General features: G+C 39.8%; 2 protein-coding genes across 2 annotated transcripts; both read left to right on the forward strand.

The window, feature by feature from the left end:
* Window positions 1-789: 789 nt before the first annotated feature.
* LOC133027012 (cystatin-B-like) lies at window positions 790-7,960 on the forward strand. Its single transcript, XM_061094015.1, has 3 exons — window positions 790-858; window positions 968-1,069; window positions 7,832-7,960. The coding sequence occupies exons 1-3, from the start codon at window positions 790-792 to the stop codon at window positions 7,958-7,960; spliced, it is 300 nt and encodes a 99-aa protein (XP_060949998.1).
* A 1,230-nt stretch (window positions 7,961-9,190) lies between these two features.
* Window positions 9,191-10,352, forward strand: LOC133027011 (cystatin-B-like). The gene is made up of 3 exons (XM_061094014.1): window positions 9,191-9,348; window positions 9,470-9,571; window positions 10,055-10,352. The coding sequence occupies exons 1-3, from the start codon at window positions 9,280-9,282 to the stop codon at window positions 10,181-10,183; spliced, it is 300 nt and encodes a 99-aa protein (XP_060949997.1). The 5' UTR covers window positions 9,191-9,279; the 3' UTR covers window positions 10,184-10,352.
* The last annotated feature ends 9,365 nt before the right edge of the window (window positions 10,353-19,717 follow it).

The raw sequence follows: 19,717 nt of genomic DNA on the forward strand, positions 1-19,717 counted from the left end.
TTTGAAAAGTTTGAAGGGGCCGAGAGCTACTTGCATCACATCGATTACATTTATTCACAAAGCACTCATGGAACACACACTTGCTCCAGAAAGTTTTCACAGACCTTCACGTTTTGCAAATTTTTCAACCCCTCTATTTTCACCACTGTGACACGTCTCAGTTTTCCTCCTAAAACAAAGGAACTGCAGGAAAAAAAACTACACTGGGAGTACCTGGATCCTTAAGTTCGTCAAAGTAAAACAAGATAAAAATATGAGTTTGGTTCTCCCAAACATGTCATCTGTGGTCAATCAGAGGATAGCGGGAAACACTGCTGCCCAACACCCAGATGGTTTCTGGAGAACAATACAAAATGTCCAGGTTAATGATTTCTCATGGTTGAACTACCTTTTTTCCAATGAAACATGTTGGTGTATCAGAGGTGTTGCCTTATCTTGATTTCTATGGAACTGATAAGAAATTATTCACTTATCAAATATAATGATGTAGTATCTCGGACTAACACACATCGTCAGTAAAGAGGGGGGGAAATCAAGAATTCATACCACTTACGTCTATTAATGTTACTTTAAATGGTTTCAAAAAGAGCCATATAACGTATATTACATATTATGTTATTCTCATTCAGTATCACCTTATTTCATTTTAGAATCGGTTTATGACTTCGTTGACCTTTCCTCTCCACCCCTCTCCCCTGCAGGTGGATGGTACGCTCCATATATATATATATATATAAGATGCTTTTCGTGTGTTTATCTTGATTTTAGCTGCAACTAAGAGTCGTGAAGATGTCTATGCCAGGTGGATATACTGAGGTTGCCAAAGCAGATGGAGTAATCCAGATGATCTGTGACGCTGTGAGTATAGAATCCATTGTTCCTCTCTGTTCTCTACGATCTATTCACATATGGAAAGGGTTTGTGTTTCATAGTGTTTTTGTTGTTGTTGTCACTTCTTGGTGTGTAGATGAAGCACAAGGCTGAAGCAAAGACAGGGAAGAACTACGACGTCTTCACAGCCAAGTTGTACAGGACGCAGGTTGTGAACGGGATCAACTACTTGATTAAGGTAGAAGAAGAAGAACAAGTCTGAGACGATGAGATACACACATCATAGAAAATATCATCTTTAAAGGGGCAGTTCACCCAAAAATGAACATTCACTCTTAACACACTCACCACTATGACGATCCAATACATTTGAAGTAATTGGTGACTACTTCTTCAAACGTTAAAGAAAACTACAGAAAACCTAGAGGCCTCCATGCTGCTCCTGTGGTCTCATGTATAGTGTCTGTAAGCCCAGACATTCAAGTTCGGTAGCGGAATTCGATTTGTCTGCAACACTGTTTACTTTCTGATACGCGTGTGTACTTAGTGTTCAGGTCATCAAGATAAAGGTTTAATGCTCCACTGAGGTGTCATTGTTATAGAAGAAGATAACACAATGAGATTTCGATAAGAGAGGACCAGTCAAACCTCCAGTGAGGAGAAACTCAGAGAGAGCAGCAAGTGCAACAGATAACTTGTTTACATCAAAAGAACAACATTTAAAACGACCAACCTCCATAAATGACGTGGGAAATGTGGATGTATGCTTTATTTTTTTCATGTATTAATTTGAGGATCTTAGTTTCCTCATTTCTAGGTGATTGGATGATTTGGTTTCAATCCGTGTGTCAAAAATCACAGGCTTTATGAAAATCATAATCGATTCTCCCCAAGTGTGTCTCATTGCACCTCCTTGCATTTTGTTATTGATTCACAAACTTCCTCTTTGGCTACTTCTAAATACTACTGTGATATTTTTACTTTATGGGTTTCCAGTGCAAAGGATTTTTGATGCACAACTTGAAAACACCTGAGAGCAGATGGATGAAGACATACTGTCTGACTCATAAAGCATAATTTTCAATGCAGCAAGCTAGACGGTGAACTTAGTGGAACCAGATGTTTTTCTCAGAGAAGCAAAATTAAGATGAACTCGCATTCATCGGCTGAACACAAAATCTCACTCTTGTTTCCTTGTAGGTCCATGTGGGAGGAGATGATCATGTTCATCTCAGCGTTTACCAAGAACTGCCATGTTATGGAGGAATGTGTTGCCTGACTGGCATACAGGAAGACAAAAGCTCCGTCGACCCCCTTGTGCCTTTCTAGAGGGACCACAGACCAAACAAAGCATCCTATCAGTGCCTATCATGATGTAAGAAGAATGTCAAAAAAAATGTGTATGCCGTGAATTAAATAAAGTATAATTGAATAAATCAGATTTGTTCTTGCTTTTGTTTCTGTGCGGGTGGGGGGTGGGTGGGTTAGGCCCAGCACAGACAGGGGCACTCAGAGAACACTTATTGTTATTATTATAAATAAGTTCATGTTATTAAAGTATTTATTAACAAGTTATAAACGAAATATACTTGGGGTTCATTTCTCCAGGATAGCCTTTATCTTTCAGCCTCTCTCTGTTCAATGCTTGGTTCGGTCTTGCTTGATTTCCAGTCAGCAGAACAGAAGCGTGGGTCTTAAGTTCATTACATTAACTTTTCACTGCAGCGTTTGTGAGGTTTCTGTGACTAATGCATTTCCCTGTATAAATCTAGTCCCATGACTCAGACCAACTACTTCACTAAATGTAAGTGATTGTCACAGAGAAAGAAATATGAGAAGATGGAAATGTGAACAATGTAACACAACAGATCTTTAAAAGATAATAAAATAACACCCAATGGAAATAAGGATGACAACCTGACAGGCACTGACAGACAGTGAGGCCCTATTATAAATTGTAAGGATAATTTTTTTTTTCAGGCAAATTAATTGGCTTTTTGAGGTCTTTAACATGCTAAAATTCTTACCATTATCAATTTATAGATAATAAGAAAGTGGTAAAAATGTAGGTATTCTGGAGGAATTTTTAAGGGGCGTGGCAAAATGGCTCAACGGTGCCCCCCGATACTCCGGGAACATGTTTACATTGACCGATTGTCACGATCTGGCAGTTTATATTTTGCAGTCTAAATTGTAAAAGTGTTTTCTGTTTATCTGGTGGAGCTCTGTTGTTTATGTTTGAAGTGTTTTCATGTTTTCACACTCTGTGTTTCTGTTTCCTGTTTTATTTTGTAGTCTCTGTTCCTTGTGTGTTATTTCTGTCTTCACTTCCTGTAGTGTGGACGGGCAAAAGCGCAGACATTTTAAGACAATGACCCACTCATCAACATTCACTTCATGATTGGTTCTTATCAGTCCTGACTCAACTACCAGCGGTGAAGGCAAAGCTATGTAAACGCTTAATGTCAGAATATAGTTCCACAGTGTCGTCGTTCTGAAATTCACATCTTACAGCTTTGAGGTGTTTTTTGTAAATAAATGACAGGACGTACTTTGGTCTGCTCCTTTCTGAGTTATGATGACTGCCAGTTCCTCGCTGTCTTTTGCTCTTTCCTCAGGCAGCTGTCCCACCACCGCAAATGTTTTGGCTATACAACCCTTGATAGCTTGGTCTCTGCTCAGATGGGCCTCCATCATCTGTGTGGCGCACGGAGGACAAAAGATGCATTGTGGCGAAAACTCTGGAAGGGACACTTTGGAGGTTTATAATAGTGATGGGTCCTCCCGTGTCGAGGCTTCGAAGCGTGTGTCGAGTAATCCAGGATGATTTTAGTGAAGCGCGTATCGAGGCTTGTGTTGATGACGTATGTGATGACGTTCGAAGCCTCGCGAGCCGGCCGAACCACGTGACTGATTCAGAAAGTGGTCAGCGGAGACAAGTACACACATGTACATGTACTTGTCTTGGGACTTTATTGTGCATTTGCTTGCAATATATTCTAGAGTATTGGCGGGTTGGGGGCGGGGGAATTCATTTTTTATCTAGTACAAACTTGCGGTATCTTTTCTTCGTACCCCAGCTTCATCTGTGTCCTGTGAAAGGATCTTTTCTAAAGCAGGCGAAATTATTTCAAAAAAAAGAAACCGCCTGAAACCCAGCACTGTTGAAAAGCTGTTGTTTTTAAATTATAATTAATAAATCGTTATCTCTATTGTACGTGTTACATTTTGTCCCCCCACACACATAAGCACAGTCACAAACCCAGTAACACAAGCACATTCACATCACAACCCTCTCACCAATTTGTTTCCACTTTCACTTTTGACCAAGCCATTGTATCATAAAGACAGACACCATATTAATAATAATCGTTTATGTATTGGCATCACAAACATCATTCATTCATTTATTCAATTCAAAGCTTCACACACCAAATCCATGGTGTCATAATAATTACATTTACATTTAATGTCCACTTGATGGCGCAGTAGAGCAAATAAAGACCCATGATGCTTCGGCCCATGAGCGAACCAATTGGATGGAAAGCTTCAACGCTTCATGAAACTTCATCACGCCATCACCAGCTTCATCTGCACAACACTTTGTGTTTTCCTCCCTTAACTAAAGACGGCCTGCAACTGTTTAGAGTTGGCAGTCATTGCTAAGTGTCATGGATAAAAGAGTTTATTTCTATATTCATTATATATTATATATTCAAATGAACACTTATTAGAACAATGTTTTTCTTTTGCTTCCTGATACATACACTTTAGATTAGAACCCAGTGTTTTATTTTTCTTCTTTGCCATAAGAGACAGAAAACGGTCAACACAGCTGTGTCCTGCAGGCTCGTCCGTACCTAATAAAACGATAGGTAACATAAAATATGGCATTGTTGTAGAGGCAGTGTTACACACAGTTTATATCTTTAACTTCTGTGGATATTCAACTACTGATTTTGAATATGGTTTTGGATTAAACTGTGCACTACCAAGACAATGCATGTACTGTGTGGAGTTCTTCCACATTATTAGTATTGCAAAGCTTATTCTCCAAACACACTCATCCTCATAAACTAACGCTTCTCTCTGCTGGGTGGACCGGATCATGTAGCATGACTGCGGGCTAGCCGCCGAGCTAAGCTAACCACCAGGTACACGTCCCTTTGAAGCACTACTTACAGATAAATACAATACTAAACTTGACTAACCTCAGAAACGGGAGCTCACACGTCTTCAGCCTCTCTGTCAGGAGAACTTCAAAACGTATTATTCATCCGATGTGAGTGAACCTGTCCACAGACTCGGGTGGTGTCCACTGACAGGGGTAGCCTGTTAGCTCAGGTGACGGTGAACCGGAAGCAGGCTGACGCTGGAGTCGAGTAGCTTCGGAGACTCGTAGGGCCCATCTGAATAATCACCACTCTCCCATGTTAACTGAGGTCTGTGTGGTTCACGCTGATTGGTGCTCCCATGGCACAGGTCTGACGCTTGCCCATTGTGCCCACAGCAGAGATGGACGGCAAGCGAAAAGCGTTTCACAGTGCCCGGAGCAGAGACCTACGGCAAGCGAAAAGTGTTTCACACAGCGTGCACACAGACAGAAACACACGAATCAAATGACTCCAAAACAAGACTTTAATGCTTGTGAGTGAAGTTTATTCACACACACATTCACGCTACTTTGCATATAAAATAAAATAAAATATATTTTTGCCACAAAGTTCAGATATGCAGTATTTAGCTTTCTGCACAACAGCGCCATTCGATGTGTTTCACCTAAATTGTACGAACTGTAGTTTTCTTTAGCCTAGAATGGGGCCTTTATATTTAAATACTTTATATTTACATGCTACTCTACGGAGGCCAAACCGGACAAACTAAACAACTTTGAGTTTTTAGGACAGCTGAAGGCTGCCACATGTTCTCTTTAAGGTTTGGAAGGGGAGGGTGATGTGAGGGGTATTCAGCTGCAACATGCAACTTCACCACCAGATGTCGTTACATTTTAAAAACAACCTTTAAAATGGGACTGACTTTAATTGTTAATTTTGTACACGACAACATTTACTCTCTTCTGTATGTGGTTTTAAAATCAACCATAAATAATTTGTTATCTCTGTGTTTTTTTTATCAATACAAGAAATTGTATGAATGTAAATATAACTGACAGTTTTGATTTGGAAACGCTGCTGTCGAACTCTTTCTACGAAAGATTAATGTGAACTTTTTTGACCGATTAGATTGTGATGGTCTTAATCTGACTCTGTCTATATTTGCTTCAAGATTAAGTTGCAGTTACTAGTGTCCTAGTTCTGCGTTTCCTCCTCCGACCATGATAATAGTTAAATAAGCCCTGAGAATGGCTTCTAAACACAGTTTCAATAACAAAAAAATTTAAATTAGGACTTTATAACCATGAAGGTAATCCTCGTAAAGTCATCATAAATGTCCCTTGGATTAATTATTTATGTTTTATTTATTTTGTCCCGCGCAGCTACTGTATTTTTTTACGTCTTGCGCACCTCTCACGCCTGCTGTGCATTCTTATTTTGTAATTTTTTTCTTGAATTTTCACTGTTATTAAACTACGGATGATCAAATGGGTTTTCCACGCAGTTTAGTCGTTTAGGTTTTTTTCCGTGGGGGGTGATTGGGTGGTGCCAGCATTATCTTCTTTCTTAGGACCAAAAATGTCTACCTTCACCCCTAATACACCTCCATGCATATGTAAAGCGCTTTTAATTGTCTTTGTCTGTAAACTTGCAATACCTGTTCAGTCTCGGTTGAACACCTGTTTTCCAATGAACACGTGGGTGTATCAGAGGTGTTGCCTCATCTTGATTTCCATTGGAAATGATAAGCAATGATTTACTATATATATAATATAATGACGTATCTTCAAATAATGACCTGTTACAAACCAAATTTTAGTTAGTTTCTTTAATGAATAATTGTTATCTCAAAAGCATTAATATCTTTTAATGTGTTGCTTTTCTTTCTTTGCTGGTTAATGATTTGTATCTAGCACACACACTTGCTCCAGAAACTGTTCACACACTCTCACTTTTTGCACATTTGTCAACCCCTTTATTTTCACCACCGTGGCAAGTCTCAGTTTTCTTCCTATAACAAAGGAGCTGCAGGACCAGAAACTACACTGGGAGTAATTGGATCCTTTAGTTTGTCAAAGGGAAACAAGATACGAATGTGAGTTTGGTTCTCCCAAACATGTCGTCTGAGGTCAATCGGAGGATTTAAGGAAGCACTGCTGCTCAACAGCCAGATGGTTTCTGGAGAACCAAACAAAATGTTCAGGTAATGATTTCTCATGGTTGATCACCATTTTTCCAATAAACTCATTGTAATGGAAAATTCCACTGATCAATGTCTTACTAATGTGATGTATGTTTTACTACGGTTATGACTGTTTTCTGTGCACTTAGCAGATAAAACCTCAGAGTTCATTCACTTTCTTGATAATTTCACCTCCTTTGACCCTGATCTATGAAACTGGGTGCAGGGATTGATTCCTCTTTCTGTAGCAGCAATGCCAGACGGCAGACGTTTCCTTTCTTCTTTCTGTTATGTTTCCCGTTAAACAAAATGTATAAAAACCTTATTTTTTAACTATTCGTAGCTGCACTCTGAAGCGTTTTTGCTGACTGTGTAAACCTCTGCAGAGCTTATAATTAAAACTCAAAGACAACTCCGATCTGAGTAACTCTTTATTTCACAACTCAAGATAAAGTTCCACTACAACATGTGGGTGTATCAGAGGTGTTGCCTTATCTTGATTTCCATGGAACTGATAAGAGGTGCCAGTGTTATAGAAGAAGATGACACATGATATTTTGATAGCAGGCTGCTGTTTACAGGGAGACATTCAACGACTAGATATTGCACTTAGTAGAACCAGATGTTTTTCTCAAAGGAGCATAACGAAGATGAACTTGCATTCATCAGATGAACACAAACTCTAACTCTTGTTTCCTTGCAGGTCCATGTGGGAGGAGATGATCATGTTCATCTCCGCGTTTTCGAAGATCTGCCATGTAATGGAGAAACCCTTCAGCTGACTGACCTACAGCAAGCCAAAAGCTATGATGACCCCATTGAGTATTTCTAAAGGGACCACAAACACAACAAAGCATCCTATCAGTGCCTACAGGCTGTTCAATCAACTAATCTCACATTAACCCGGCTCTGTATCAAACAATGTTACCTAACATCTAATTGTATGCTATCTAAGTAGTGTAGCTCATGATGTTAGAAGAATGTCAACAAATTTTTGTATGCCGTAAATTAATAAAATATAATTAAATAAATCAGATTTGTTCTTCCTTTTGTTTCTGTGTGGGCGGGGGGGAGGATTAGGATGATTCCAAGGGCCCAGCACAGACAGGAGCACTCAGAGAACACTTATTGTTATTAGTATTAATTAGTTCATGTAATTAAAGTATTTATTAACAAGTTATGAATGAAATATACTTGAGGTTCATATCTCCAGGATAGCCTTTATATCAAGTCAAGAAGGCAGCTTTATCCTGACGGACCTGCAGCAAGAGAAGAAGGCAGGGGACCCGATCAACTTCTTCTAGAACAGGGGTCACCAACCGTTCTTCATCTCTGAGCTACTTTGAAAAGTTTGAAGGGGCTGAGAGCTACTTGCATCACATCGATTACATTTATTCACAAAGCACTCATGGAACACACACTTGCTCCAGAAAGTTTTCACCGACCTTCACATTTTGCAAATTTTTCAACCCCTCTATTTTCACCACTGTGACACGTCTCAGTTTTCCTCCCAAAACAAAGGAACTGCAGGAACAAAAACTACACTGGGAGTACCTGGATCCTTTAGTTCGTCAAAGTAAAACAAGAAATAAATATGAGTTTGGTTCTCCCAAACATGTCATCTGAGGTCACTCAGAGGATTTAAGGAAGCACTGATGCTCAGCACCCAGATGGTTTCTGAAGAACAAAACAAAATGTACAGGTTAATGATTTCTCTTGGTTGAACTACCTTTTTTCCAATGAAAACATGTGGGTGTATCAGAGGTATTGTATTTTCCTGATTTCCATGGAACTGATAAGAAATGATTTACTTATCACATATAATGACGTAGTATCTCGGACGAACACACATCGTCAGTGAAGAGGGGGGGAAATCAAGAATTCATACCACTTACTTCTATTAATGTTACTTTAAATGTTTTCATATAGAACCATATTACATGTTATTCTCATTCAGTGTCACCTTATTTCATTTTAAAATCGGTTTATGACTTTGTTGACCTTTCATCGCCGCCCCTCTCCCCTGCAGGTGGATGGTACGCTCCAAAACATCATGTGATCACTGACTAAAGGTGACTTCCTCGTTAAAAAGAATAAAAGACGATTCTCGTGTGTTTATTGTTATTTTAGCTGCGATCAAGAGACGTGAAGATGCCTCTGTGTGGTGGACTCTCTGAGGTTATCAAAGCAGATGGAGTAACCGAGTTGATCTGTGGCATGGTGAGTAGAGAAACCATTGTTCCTCCCTCTTCTCTGGGATATATTCACACATGGACAGGGTTTGTGTTTTATTGTGTTGTTCTTGTTGTTGTTCTTGTTGTTGTCACTTCTTGGTGTGTAGATGAGTCTCGAGGTTGAAGCAAGGACAGGGAAGAACTACGACATGTTCAAACCCGAGATGTACAAGACGCAGCTTGTGGCCGGGACCAACTACTTCATTAAGGTAGAAGAAGAAGAACAAGTCCTGGAGGATGAGATACACACATCATATAAAATATCATCTTCAAAGGGGAAGTTCACCCAAAAATTAACATTCACTGTTTACACACTCACCACAATGACGATCCAATACAATTGAAGTAATTGGTGACTACTTCTTCAAACGTTAAAGAAAACTACAGAAAACATAAAATCCTCCATGCTGCTCCTGTGGTCTCATGTATAGTGTCTGTAAGCCCAGACATTCAAGTTCGGTATTGGAATTGGATTTGGCTGCAACACTGTTTACTTACTGATACTTACTGATATCCACGGAGGTGCCAGTGTTATTTATAGAAGAAGATGACACAATGCTGCTGTTTACAGGCAGACATTCAACGACTAGGCGGTGCACTTAGTGGAACCAGATGTTTTTCTCAGATGAGCAAAACAAAATGAACTCGCATTCATCTGGTGAACACAAACTCTAACTCTTGTTTCCTTGCAGGTCCATGTGGGAGGAGATGATCATGTTCATCTCCGCGTTTACCAAAAACTGCCATGTTATGGAGGAACCCTTGAGCTGACTGAGATTCAGCAAGGCAAAAGCCACCACGACCCCATTGAGTATTTCTAAAGGGACCACAAACACAACAAAGCATCCTATCAGTGCCTACAGGCTGTTTAATCAACTAATCTCACATTAACCCGGCTCTGTATCAAACAATGTTACCCTACATCTAATTGTATACTGTCTTATTAGTGTAGCTCATGATGTTAGGAGAATGTCAACTAATTTTTGTATGCCTTGAATTAATAAAATATAATTGAATAAATCAGATTTGTTCTTGCTTTTGTTTCAGTGCGGGTGGGGGGTGGGTGGGTTAGAATGGTTCCAAGGGCTCAGCACAAACAGAGGCACTCAGAGAACACTTTTTGTTATGATTATCATTTATTAGTTCACATAATTAAAGTATTAATTAACAAGTTATGAATGAGATATACTTGGGGTTTATTTCTCCAGTTTAGCCTTTATGTTTCACCCTCTCTCTGTTCAATGCGTGGTTCAGTCTTGTTTGATTTCCAGTCAGCAGAACAGAAGCGTGGGTCTTAGAGCTCTTGGTGTTTTTCAGTATCCACAATAAGTTTTGTATCACCAACCCTTGATGAGTTGTCCGAAATGGGAAGGGTATTTTACCTGTGTGTGTGTGTGTGTGAGTTAGCGGGGGAGAGAGAGAGAGAGAGAGAGAGAGAGAGAGAGAGAGAGAGAGAGAGAGAGAGAGAGAGAGAGAGAGAGAGAGACAGAGAGAGAGACACTACTTCCCATCACCTGATGTTCTTTACATTAACTTCGATCAAGTCAAGAAGTTAGCTTTGTGCTGACGGACATGCAGACTTTGGCATATATAGCCTGTTGGTGAATGACGAAGGGATAATTCACGATATAAGGAAAGTCCTTGCACTGTGCAATAAATCCTGAGTGGCGTCCTGTCATAGCTCCGTCTGTTGTAATAGACACCAGCTGTAGGAGCCATATTAACCTTTGTTATCTTTCTTTATTAGCCATATGTGTGTGAGTGACACTGTGTCTGTGGATGTTTTTACCCCACCTAAAGGACACCTGAACTGAACCTGAGAGGCGCAGGGTGGAGCCAAGAGGAAAGGCTTAAAGAGCCAGCCACGAGAGCATCTGGGCGTGGCTAAGGAAGGCAACACTTTTTGACCATGTTTTGTGACGTTCAATGTGTTTGTTTGTTTCAAGCAATTTGTAAACCATCTTTTTTCTACAATAAATGGTCAAAGGGACCAACCAGACAAACCTCTACTCCTCATCTTTTATACATGCGTCAGGATCAAACCCAACTCAGCCACCAGTAGCAATAAAATAGAAATTGCTGCTACACCAGGTTTTCAATCGGCACATTTTGTTCCACAAAGTAGTTTTTCAAAACGTTGTAGATATCGATCCTCTGGTTGTGTTTTTCAGAGGAAGCAATTGTGTTGGACACCCCTGTTCTAGAAGAACCACAAACAAAACTCATCACTTTATATCACTGTAGTGGAAAAATAAAGAAGTGTGGTTGAAACCTATTTTATAGTTGAAATTTACGTTTTTACAGACCACTGTAAATACAGTGATAGCCTGTCTAAATACTCTTATGACCTGAACTGTTTATGATCTGAACTTTTATGACCTGAATTCTTTATGACCTTTTTATTATTTATTGACTCTCCAAAGAACTGAATTTATGTCTGCTTTATCTCCAAAGGAAACATATGTAAATCAGTTGTCTGTGTTTTTATTCCTATCTCAAACTGCGCCTAGAGAACCAGTCTGAACTGGCTCAGACAAACAACCTTAGCTCTCCTGTATGAGATCCTTGCATTGGACTGTTCTGCATCTACGCTCTGATATCGTGACTCTCTGTGTGGATCCTTTCTGCAGAAAGCCCCTATTAAAATACACAAAGACAACTTTGATCAGCATCTCTAGATGCAGGCCCAGTGCTCAAGAGCTGCTGAGGCAGCTGGAGCAGGTGCTCTCCCACATATGACTTGATTTTTACCACTGGTGAACAATGACCGGCCGCTGAGGGGTTGGTTGAGTGTGTGGAGTGGTTTAGGAATGCTTTAGTAGTTTCAGATTTCCATCACATTACATTACACCAACAGCTCTGTATGTTTAACAATGTTACCAAATTCTAACATGAAACAACATACTGTGTACGTGCTGTACATCATACTGACAGTCAAAATTGAACTATTTTGAATTAATACATTTTTCAATGTGTTGCTTTTCTATCTTTCTGTGCTGGTTCATGATTTGTAAAATAGCTGCAGGAACACACACTTGCTCCAGAAACACCTTCACATTTTGCACATTTTTCAACCCCTGTATTTTCACCACTGTGGCACGTATCAGTTTTCTTCCTATAACACAGGAGCTGCAGGAACAGACGCTATAGTGGGAGTAATTGGATCCTTTAGTTCGTCAAAGTAAAACAAGATACAAATATGAGTTTGGTTCTCCCAAACATGTCATCTGAGGGCAATCAGAGGATAGCGGGAAACACTGCTGCCCAACACCCAGATGGTTTCTGGAGAACAAAACAAAATGTACAGGTTAATGATTTCTCATGGTTGAACTACCTTTTTTCCAATGAAACATGTGGGTGTATCAGAGGTGTTGCCTTATCTTGATTTCCATGGAACTGATGAGAAATTATTCACTTATCAAATATAATGATGTAGCATCTCGGACTATCACACATCGTCAGTAAAGAGGGGGGGAAATCAAGAATTCATACCACTTACTTCTATTAATGTTACTTTAAATGGTTTCAAAAAGAGCCATATTACGTATATTACATATTATGTTATTCTCATTCAGTATCACCTTATTTCATTTTAGAATCGGTTTATGACTTCGTTGACCTTTCCTCTCCACCCCTCTCCCCTGCAGGTGGATGGTACGCTCCATATATATATATATATATATATATATATATATAAGATGCTTTTCGTGTGTTTATCTTGATTTTAGCTGCAACTAAGAGTCGTGAAGATGTCTATGCCAGGTGGATATACTGAGGTTTTCGAAGCAAATGGAGAAACCCAGATGATCTGTGACGCTGTGAGTAAAGAATCCATTGTTCCTCTCTGTTCTCTACGATCTATTCACATATGGAAAGGGTATGTGTTTCATAGTGTTTTTGTTGTTGTTGTCACTTCTTGGTGTGTAGATGAAGCACGAGGCTGAAGCAAAGACAGGGAAGAACTACGACGTCTTCAAAGCCAAGTTGTACAGGACGCAGGTTGTGTCTGGGATCAACTACTTGATTAAGGTAGAAGAAGAAGAAGAAGTCAGAGACGATGAGATACACACACCATATAAAATATCATCTTTAAAGGGGCAGTTCACCCAAAAATTAACATTCACTCTTAACACACTCACCACTATGACGATCCAATACATTTGAAATAGTTGGTGACTACTTCTTCAAACATTAAAGAAAACTACAGAAAACATAGAGGCCTCCATGCTGCTCCTGTGGTCTCATGTATAGTGTCTGTAAGCCCAGACATTTAAGTTCGGTAGCGGAATTGGATTTGGCTGCAACACTGTTTACTTTCTGATACGCGTGTGTACTTAGTGTTGAGGTCATCAAGATCAAAAGAACAACATTTAAAACGACCAACCTCCATAAATGACGTGGGAAAATTGGATGAATGCTTTATTTTTTTTTCATGTATTGGGGCAGGCGATTGACGATTTGCTTTGTGTGTTTGAAAATCACAGGATGGAAACATACTGCCTGACTCATAAAGTATAATTTTCAATGCAGCAGGCTGCTGTTTACAGGGAGACATTCAACGACTCAATGGTAAACTTAGTGGAACCAAATGTTTTTCTCAGAGAAGCAAAATTAAGATGAACTCGCATTCATCGGGTGAACACAAAATCTCACTCTTGTTTCCTTGCAGGTCCATGTGGGAGGAGAAGAATACGTTCATCTCCTCATTTTCGAAAGTGTGCCATTTAATGGAGTCCTGGCTGGCATACAGGAAGGCAAAAGACCCGACGACCCCATTGAGTATTTCTAAAGGGACCACAAACACAACAAAGCATCCTATCAGTGCCTACAGGCTGTTTAATCAACTAATCTCACATTAACCCGGCTCTGTATCAAACAATGTTACCCTACATCTAATTGTATACTGTTTTATTATTGTAGCTCATGATGTTAGGAGAATGCAACTAATTTTTGTATGCCTTGAATTAATAAAACATAATTGAATAAAACAGATTTGTTCTTGCTTTTGTTTCAGTGCGGGTGGGGGGTGGGTGGGTTAGAACGGTTCCAAGGGCTCAGCACAAACAGAGGCACTCAGAGAACACTTATTGTTATGATTATTATTTATTAGTTCACATAATTAAAGTATTAATAACAAGTTATGAATGAGATATACTTGGGGTTTATATCTCCAGTTTAGCCTTTATGTTTCACCCTCTCTCTGTTCAATACGATGTTCAGTCTTGTTTGATTTCCAGTCAGCAGAACAGAAGGTGAACTGTCCCTGGACACACTGGCAGCGTGGGTCTTAGAGCTCTTGGTGTTTTTGAGTATCCACAATAAGTTTTGTGTCATCAACCCTTGATGAATGGGAAGGGTATTTTACCTGTGTGTGTGTGTGTGTGTGTGAGCGAGCGAGAGAGAGATAGAGAGAGAGAGAGAGAGAGAGAGAGAGATAGAGAGAGAGAGAGAGAGAGAGAGAGAGAGAGAGAGAGAGAGAGAGAGAGAGAGAGAGAGATTACTGCCCATCACCTAAAGTTCTTTACATTAACTTTTATCAAGTTAAGAAGGCAGCTTCATCCTGACGGACATGCAGCAAGAGCAGAAGGCAGAGGATCGATCCACTTCTTCTAGAACAGGGGTCACCAACCTTTCTTCATCTCTGAGCAATTTTGAAGAATTTAAAGGGGCCGAGAGCTACTCCCTGCAGCACATTGTTGAATTACTGAGACTCATGTCTATTGTCTGGTTCCATAAAAAACATTTATGTTCCCAAGGGACTCTGAAGATTTAGCTGACGGTACTGTTTTCTATGAGCCAGCGATTTAAAACCAAAGACTGTGTATAAAGATGGACGTCATGTTTCCACGGTTAATGAAGCTTCCATCTATTGCCTCTGAAGTTATCTGTAGCCAGAGTCAGTGCGGTTAATGATCGGGGGACGGAGTCATGGTATCAAGGCCGTGCCAATGCATCGTGTTCAGCCAATCGAGAGTCAGTCTCAGCTGCCAATGATGATGATCCGCTGCATTTTTTAAATTTTTTTTTATCAAATAACTAATTAAATTAAACTTGTCAGAAAAATTTATGTTTGGACTTTCATCAATATCAACGACCCTTCAATAACATACTATTTTATTACACAAACTATTTTTTGTTTGGTCTCTGTCCCATCCAATAACATGGAGGAAGTTCAGCCAGACAAATACTGCTGCCAGCCACCAGAGGGCAATAGAGACAATTTCACTTCACTTCATTTTGGGTAGCTGCCATGTCGTCCATCTTTCTTGCAATCAATGCCACCGTAAAATATGGCAGTGAAATATTCAAATGAAGCTGTCAGAGAAGGCAACGTCACTGTTTAGTTGGTCCCACTTCCCCCCCCCGCCCCCTTGGACAAGATACGGAACCCCAAATTTCCCTGATGGTTGTGACACTATTAAAGGTGCTGTCCATAGATGCTTTGTATATGCACATGAGTGGTCATCAAGACTTCAAATGCACAATATAAATACATTCAATACATAGAGTGATGAGGTTAGGAGGAGGAGGCTAACTTTGAAAACTTATCTTTGCTCCCTGACAACTTTCTGGATGTATTCTGAATCCAGAGAATCATTTATTTTTCTGTCTCTGTTGGTGTTAGCGGAAACCAATACCACACAAAAGCCTGCAGCCAGTGTTGTAAAATTAGGACAGATGGCCAAATATAGACCTGAGGTATATTGTATTATATTTCACTCTGATGGATCTATCATCGCTGGTAGATTGAAGTCAGGATTAGGATTTCTGTCACAATTTGGTTTCTCACTGATTCTGTATTTATCGTATGTGTCCACCAGATGTCCGTCATTGGGTTTTGCAAATGTCTCCATCAGATGTGGGCAGAGTATTGGTCTCTCCTTTATTTAATCGACGCTGGGACTTTATGCACATTAATGTATGTATTTAATTAATCTAACAATAACTGGTAAACCTTCTGAGACCAATCATTTTTTCATTTGTGCTCCAAATTCCCTTTTTGGTGTATTAGCAGAAGATTGATTCTTTGCTGTAGATTGTAACTTTGATTATTTATTCAATGATTTATATAACTTCTAACCCGTCTATTTTCCCCACTGTGGCACATCTCAGTTTTCTTATCATAACAAAGGAACTGCAGGAGTGATTTTGACTGGGTCACAGTTTCTGATGAGGCCCACGTCGTATTTGTCCTTCGCCCACAGTGTTTCTGGTAAGTCTGTAAGAAGACGAGAAGTATCTGAGGGATTTGACAATGATGTGAGAATGGAGATAGTCATCAACCACATATAATAATGATCATGTGGCCGGAAAACTCTGATTTGGAGAAATTTTGAAACTGAAAGCATTCATGTTAGGTGAATACGTTACATCGGGTGTCGTGGTGGACTGCTAATCACCGACAGCCTGAAATGATCTGACAAATGGTCCTAAATCCCTCACTGGTCGTCCTTTGATCTGGAGGGTGAGATGTGAGGGCTGGAATTCAGAACGCAGAATAGTGGCTTCTGCTGGTCGGTGAGCGAAACAGCAGCTTCACTCTTGGAACCGGACCAGAAGAGGTTAGACACCAGGGAATCATCAGGAGAAGAGAAAAACACAGCTTCATAAGCATGATCAGGCACCTTTCTCACTTGTGAAGTACAATGCAATGCCTCTAAGTGCATGAAATTGGAAAAAGTGACTAAAGGCTGTGACCTGGAGAGCAACTCTGTAATGACCTCCAAAGGGAGGTGCCCCTGATGCACAAGCAATGGCTCATGCGTTATTTGGGAAATCTGAAAAGATGGTGGGGTTGAATGTTGTGTAGCCGTCACCCCATCAGGAGAGGTTATCAAATTGAGGCCTACGGCAATCATCAAGTCGAAATGTCGGGAACAAGGAGTGTAGAATTCCTCTTCTCAGTCCAAAAAGTTTGACTGTTCAGACCTGTTGCTTCCCGCAAGTCTGTTGGACAAAATGTTAACGTGAATGTTTTTCTTATTGTTGAAGAACATTCCAATAAACACATGTGGGCATGTCAGGATGTTGCCTCATCTTGATCACCATGGAACTGTGCAGATACTGATCCTAATAACAAACAAGGATGTAGAATCTCCAAATAATGACTTATTTCTTATTCAACCGAAACCAATAATGAGTTACTTTCTTGAACATTACTTAAAATCAACAGTTCAAAACTGAAAATAATGACACAGTAAGTAATGAAATCATTACATTTGATATACAAGTCATTATTTGGAGGTTTCTCACATACTGACTTTGGGCTTCCATAAAAATATCATGAATGTTCTTTTAATTTAACCCCACCACCACAATATAGTGGTAGGACGAGAATACCTCGTTCATCTCTCCACTCCTTAGAGCTCCAAGACAGTGTCACCATGTTTGTTATGTCTTTCATCGCAAACTGCTGCTGACGGAGAAATTCAGATGATCTGTGACTGCGTAAGTAGAAAACATGATATTCCCTCACAGTTCACTGGGCTTGTCTTTCATGTTGATGCTTTTGAAACTTTATGATCAGAAGTCCCACATTGAACAGAAAGTAGAGAGGAGCTTTGAGGTTTTCACAGCAAGGCATACAGGATGCAGACTGTTGTCGGGACCAAGTGCTTCATAGAGGTAATTATATTTTACAAAGATTATATCTAAAAATCCTGTCCACACAAGTTGATACAAATGATCTTTAAGGAATGATCGCAGAGCTCTGCAATTCACCCAAAATTATTGTGACTTTCAGCCCTTGTTTTGCTTCATCAGGCTTAAATGTCATGGTTCACTGTTGTCGCTCTTGTGATGGAAATCTAACAATACAAGAGGCTGGAAGACCAAATTTTTCTATGTGTATTTTAATAGGGGCTTTCTGCAGAAAGGATCAACACAGAGAGTCACGATATCACAGGGTGAAGATGGAGAACAGTCAAATGCAAGGATCTTATATAGGAGAGCTAAAGCTGTTTGTCTTAGCCGGTTCAGACTTGTTCTGTAGGCACAGTTTGAGACAGGGACTAAAACACAATAAATGTTTGCATACTTTTCCATTAGGTTCTTGGACAGTCAAGAAATGTCATACAGGTTTCAGGTCACAAACACTTCAGGTCATAAAAGTTTATGCAAAAAGTTACTCTTCAACTACAAAATAAGATTTAACCACACTTAGTTATTTTCCACTACACTCTCATGTCAAATTTCTTTCTACATCTCAATTTTTTTTTTTTTGACAATTAATGCTCCAATGAGGTGCCAGCCAATATTACACAATGGCAAGTAATTAAGAGACAACCAAGAATTAAACTCTCAGCATTATTTTTGGCTGCCTGCTCTGTTCAGCAAATGCCAAGTGTTTTCTCTCAGGACTTGCAAGAGACCAAAAATGTAAAAACAAGCAGACACATGTTCCTCAGGTGAATAAAAACGCTCACTTTTGATTCCTTGCAGGTCCATGTGAGAGGAGAGGAGCAGGTTCACATCTGTGCTTTTCAGGAATTAACAAGTCAAGAGGGCAGCTGGTTGCTGACGAACATGCATCAAGCGAAGAAAGCAGGGGACCCGATCGACTTCTCTTAAAGGACCACAAAGAAAACTCATCAGTTCATATCACATAACACCAACAGCTCTGTATGTTTAACAATGTTACCCAATTCTAACATGAAACAACATACTGTATACGTGCTGTAGATCATACTGACAGTCAAAATGATGCAGAAAAACTAGTGCGAGCCTTTGTTACATCGAGACTGGGCTATTGTAATTCATTATTATCAGGCTCCAGCAGTAAGTCGTTAAAGACTCTGCAGCTTGTCCAAAATGCCGCAGCACATGTCCTGACGAGAACTAAGAAAAGAGAGCACATTTCTCCAGTATTAGCATCGCTACACTGGCTTCCTGTTAAATCAAGAATAGAATTTAAAATTCTCCTCCTCACCTTCAAGGCCCTTAATGATATGGTGCCTTTTTACCTTAAAGAGCTGTTAGTACCTTATCAACCAGCTAGAGCACTCCGATCCCAGAACTCAGGCCTACTTGTCGTCCCTAAAGTCTCTAAAAGTAGAGTAGGAGCCAGAGCTTTTAGCCATCAAGCCCCACTGCTGTGGAATAATCTCTCACTTTCAGTTCAGGAAGCAGACACGCTCTGTTCGTTTAAGAGTAGACTGAAAACCTTTCTTTTTGATAAAGCGTATAGTTAGAGCTAATTAGTGCGGCAGAAAGTAACTTGTTCTATTTTCTAAAATAGGAAGCGTTTAGTTTATAAAGGCATAGAGGTATTGATGTCTGATCTACTGAGTGGGCCACATGGTTCTCATCGTACTACCATACGGCCTGTATCATTGTAAAATTGATTAAAAGGCAAA

This window comes from Limanda limanda, chromosome 20 (genome assembly GCF_963576545.1).
Source record: "Limanda limanda chromosome 20, fLimLim1.1, whole genome shotgun sequence".
In the NCBI taxonomy this organism is placed as follows: domain Eukaryota; kingdom Metazoa; phylum Chordata; class Actinopteri; order Pleuronectiformes; family Pleuronectidae; genus Limanda; species Limanda limanda.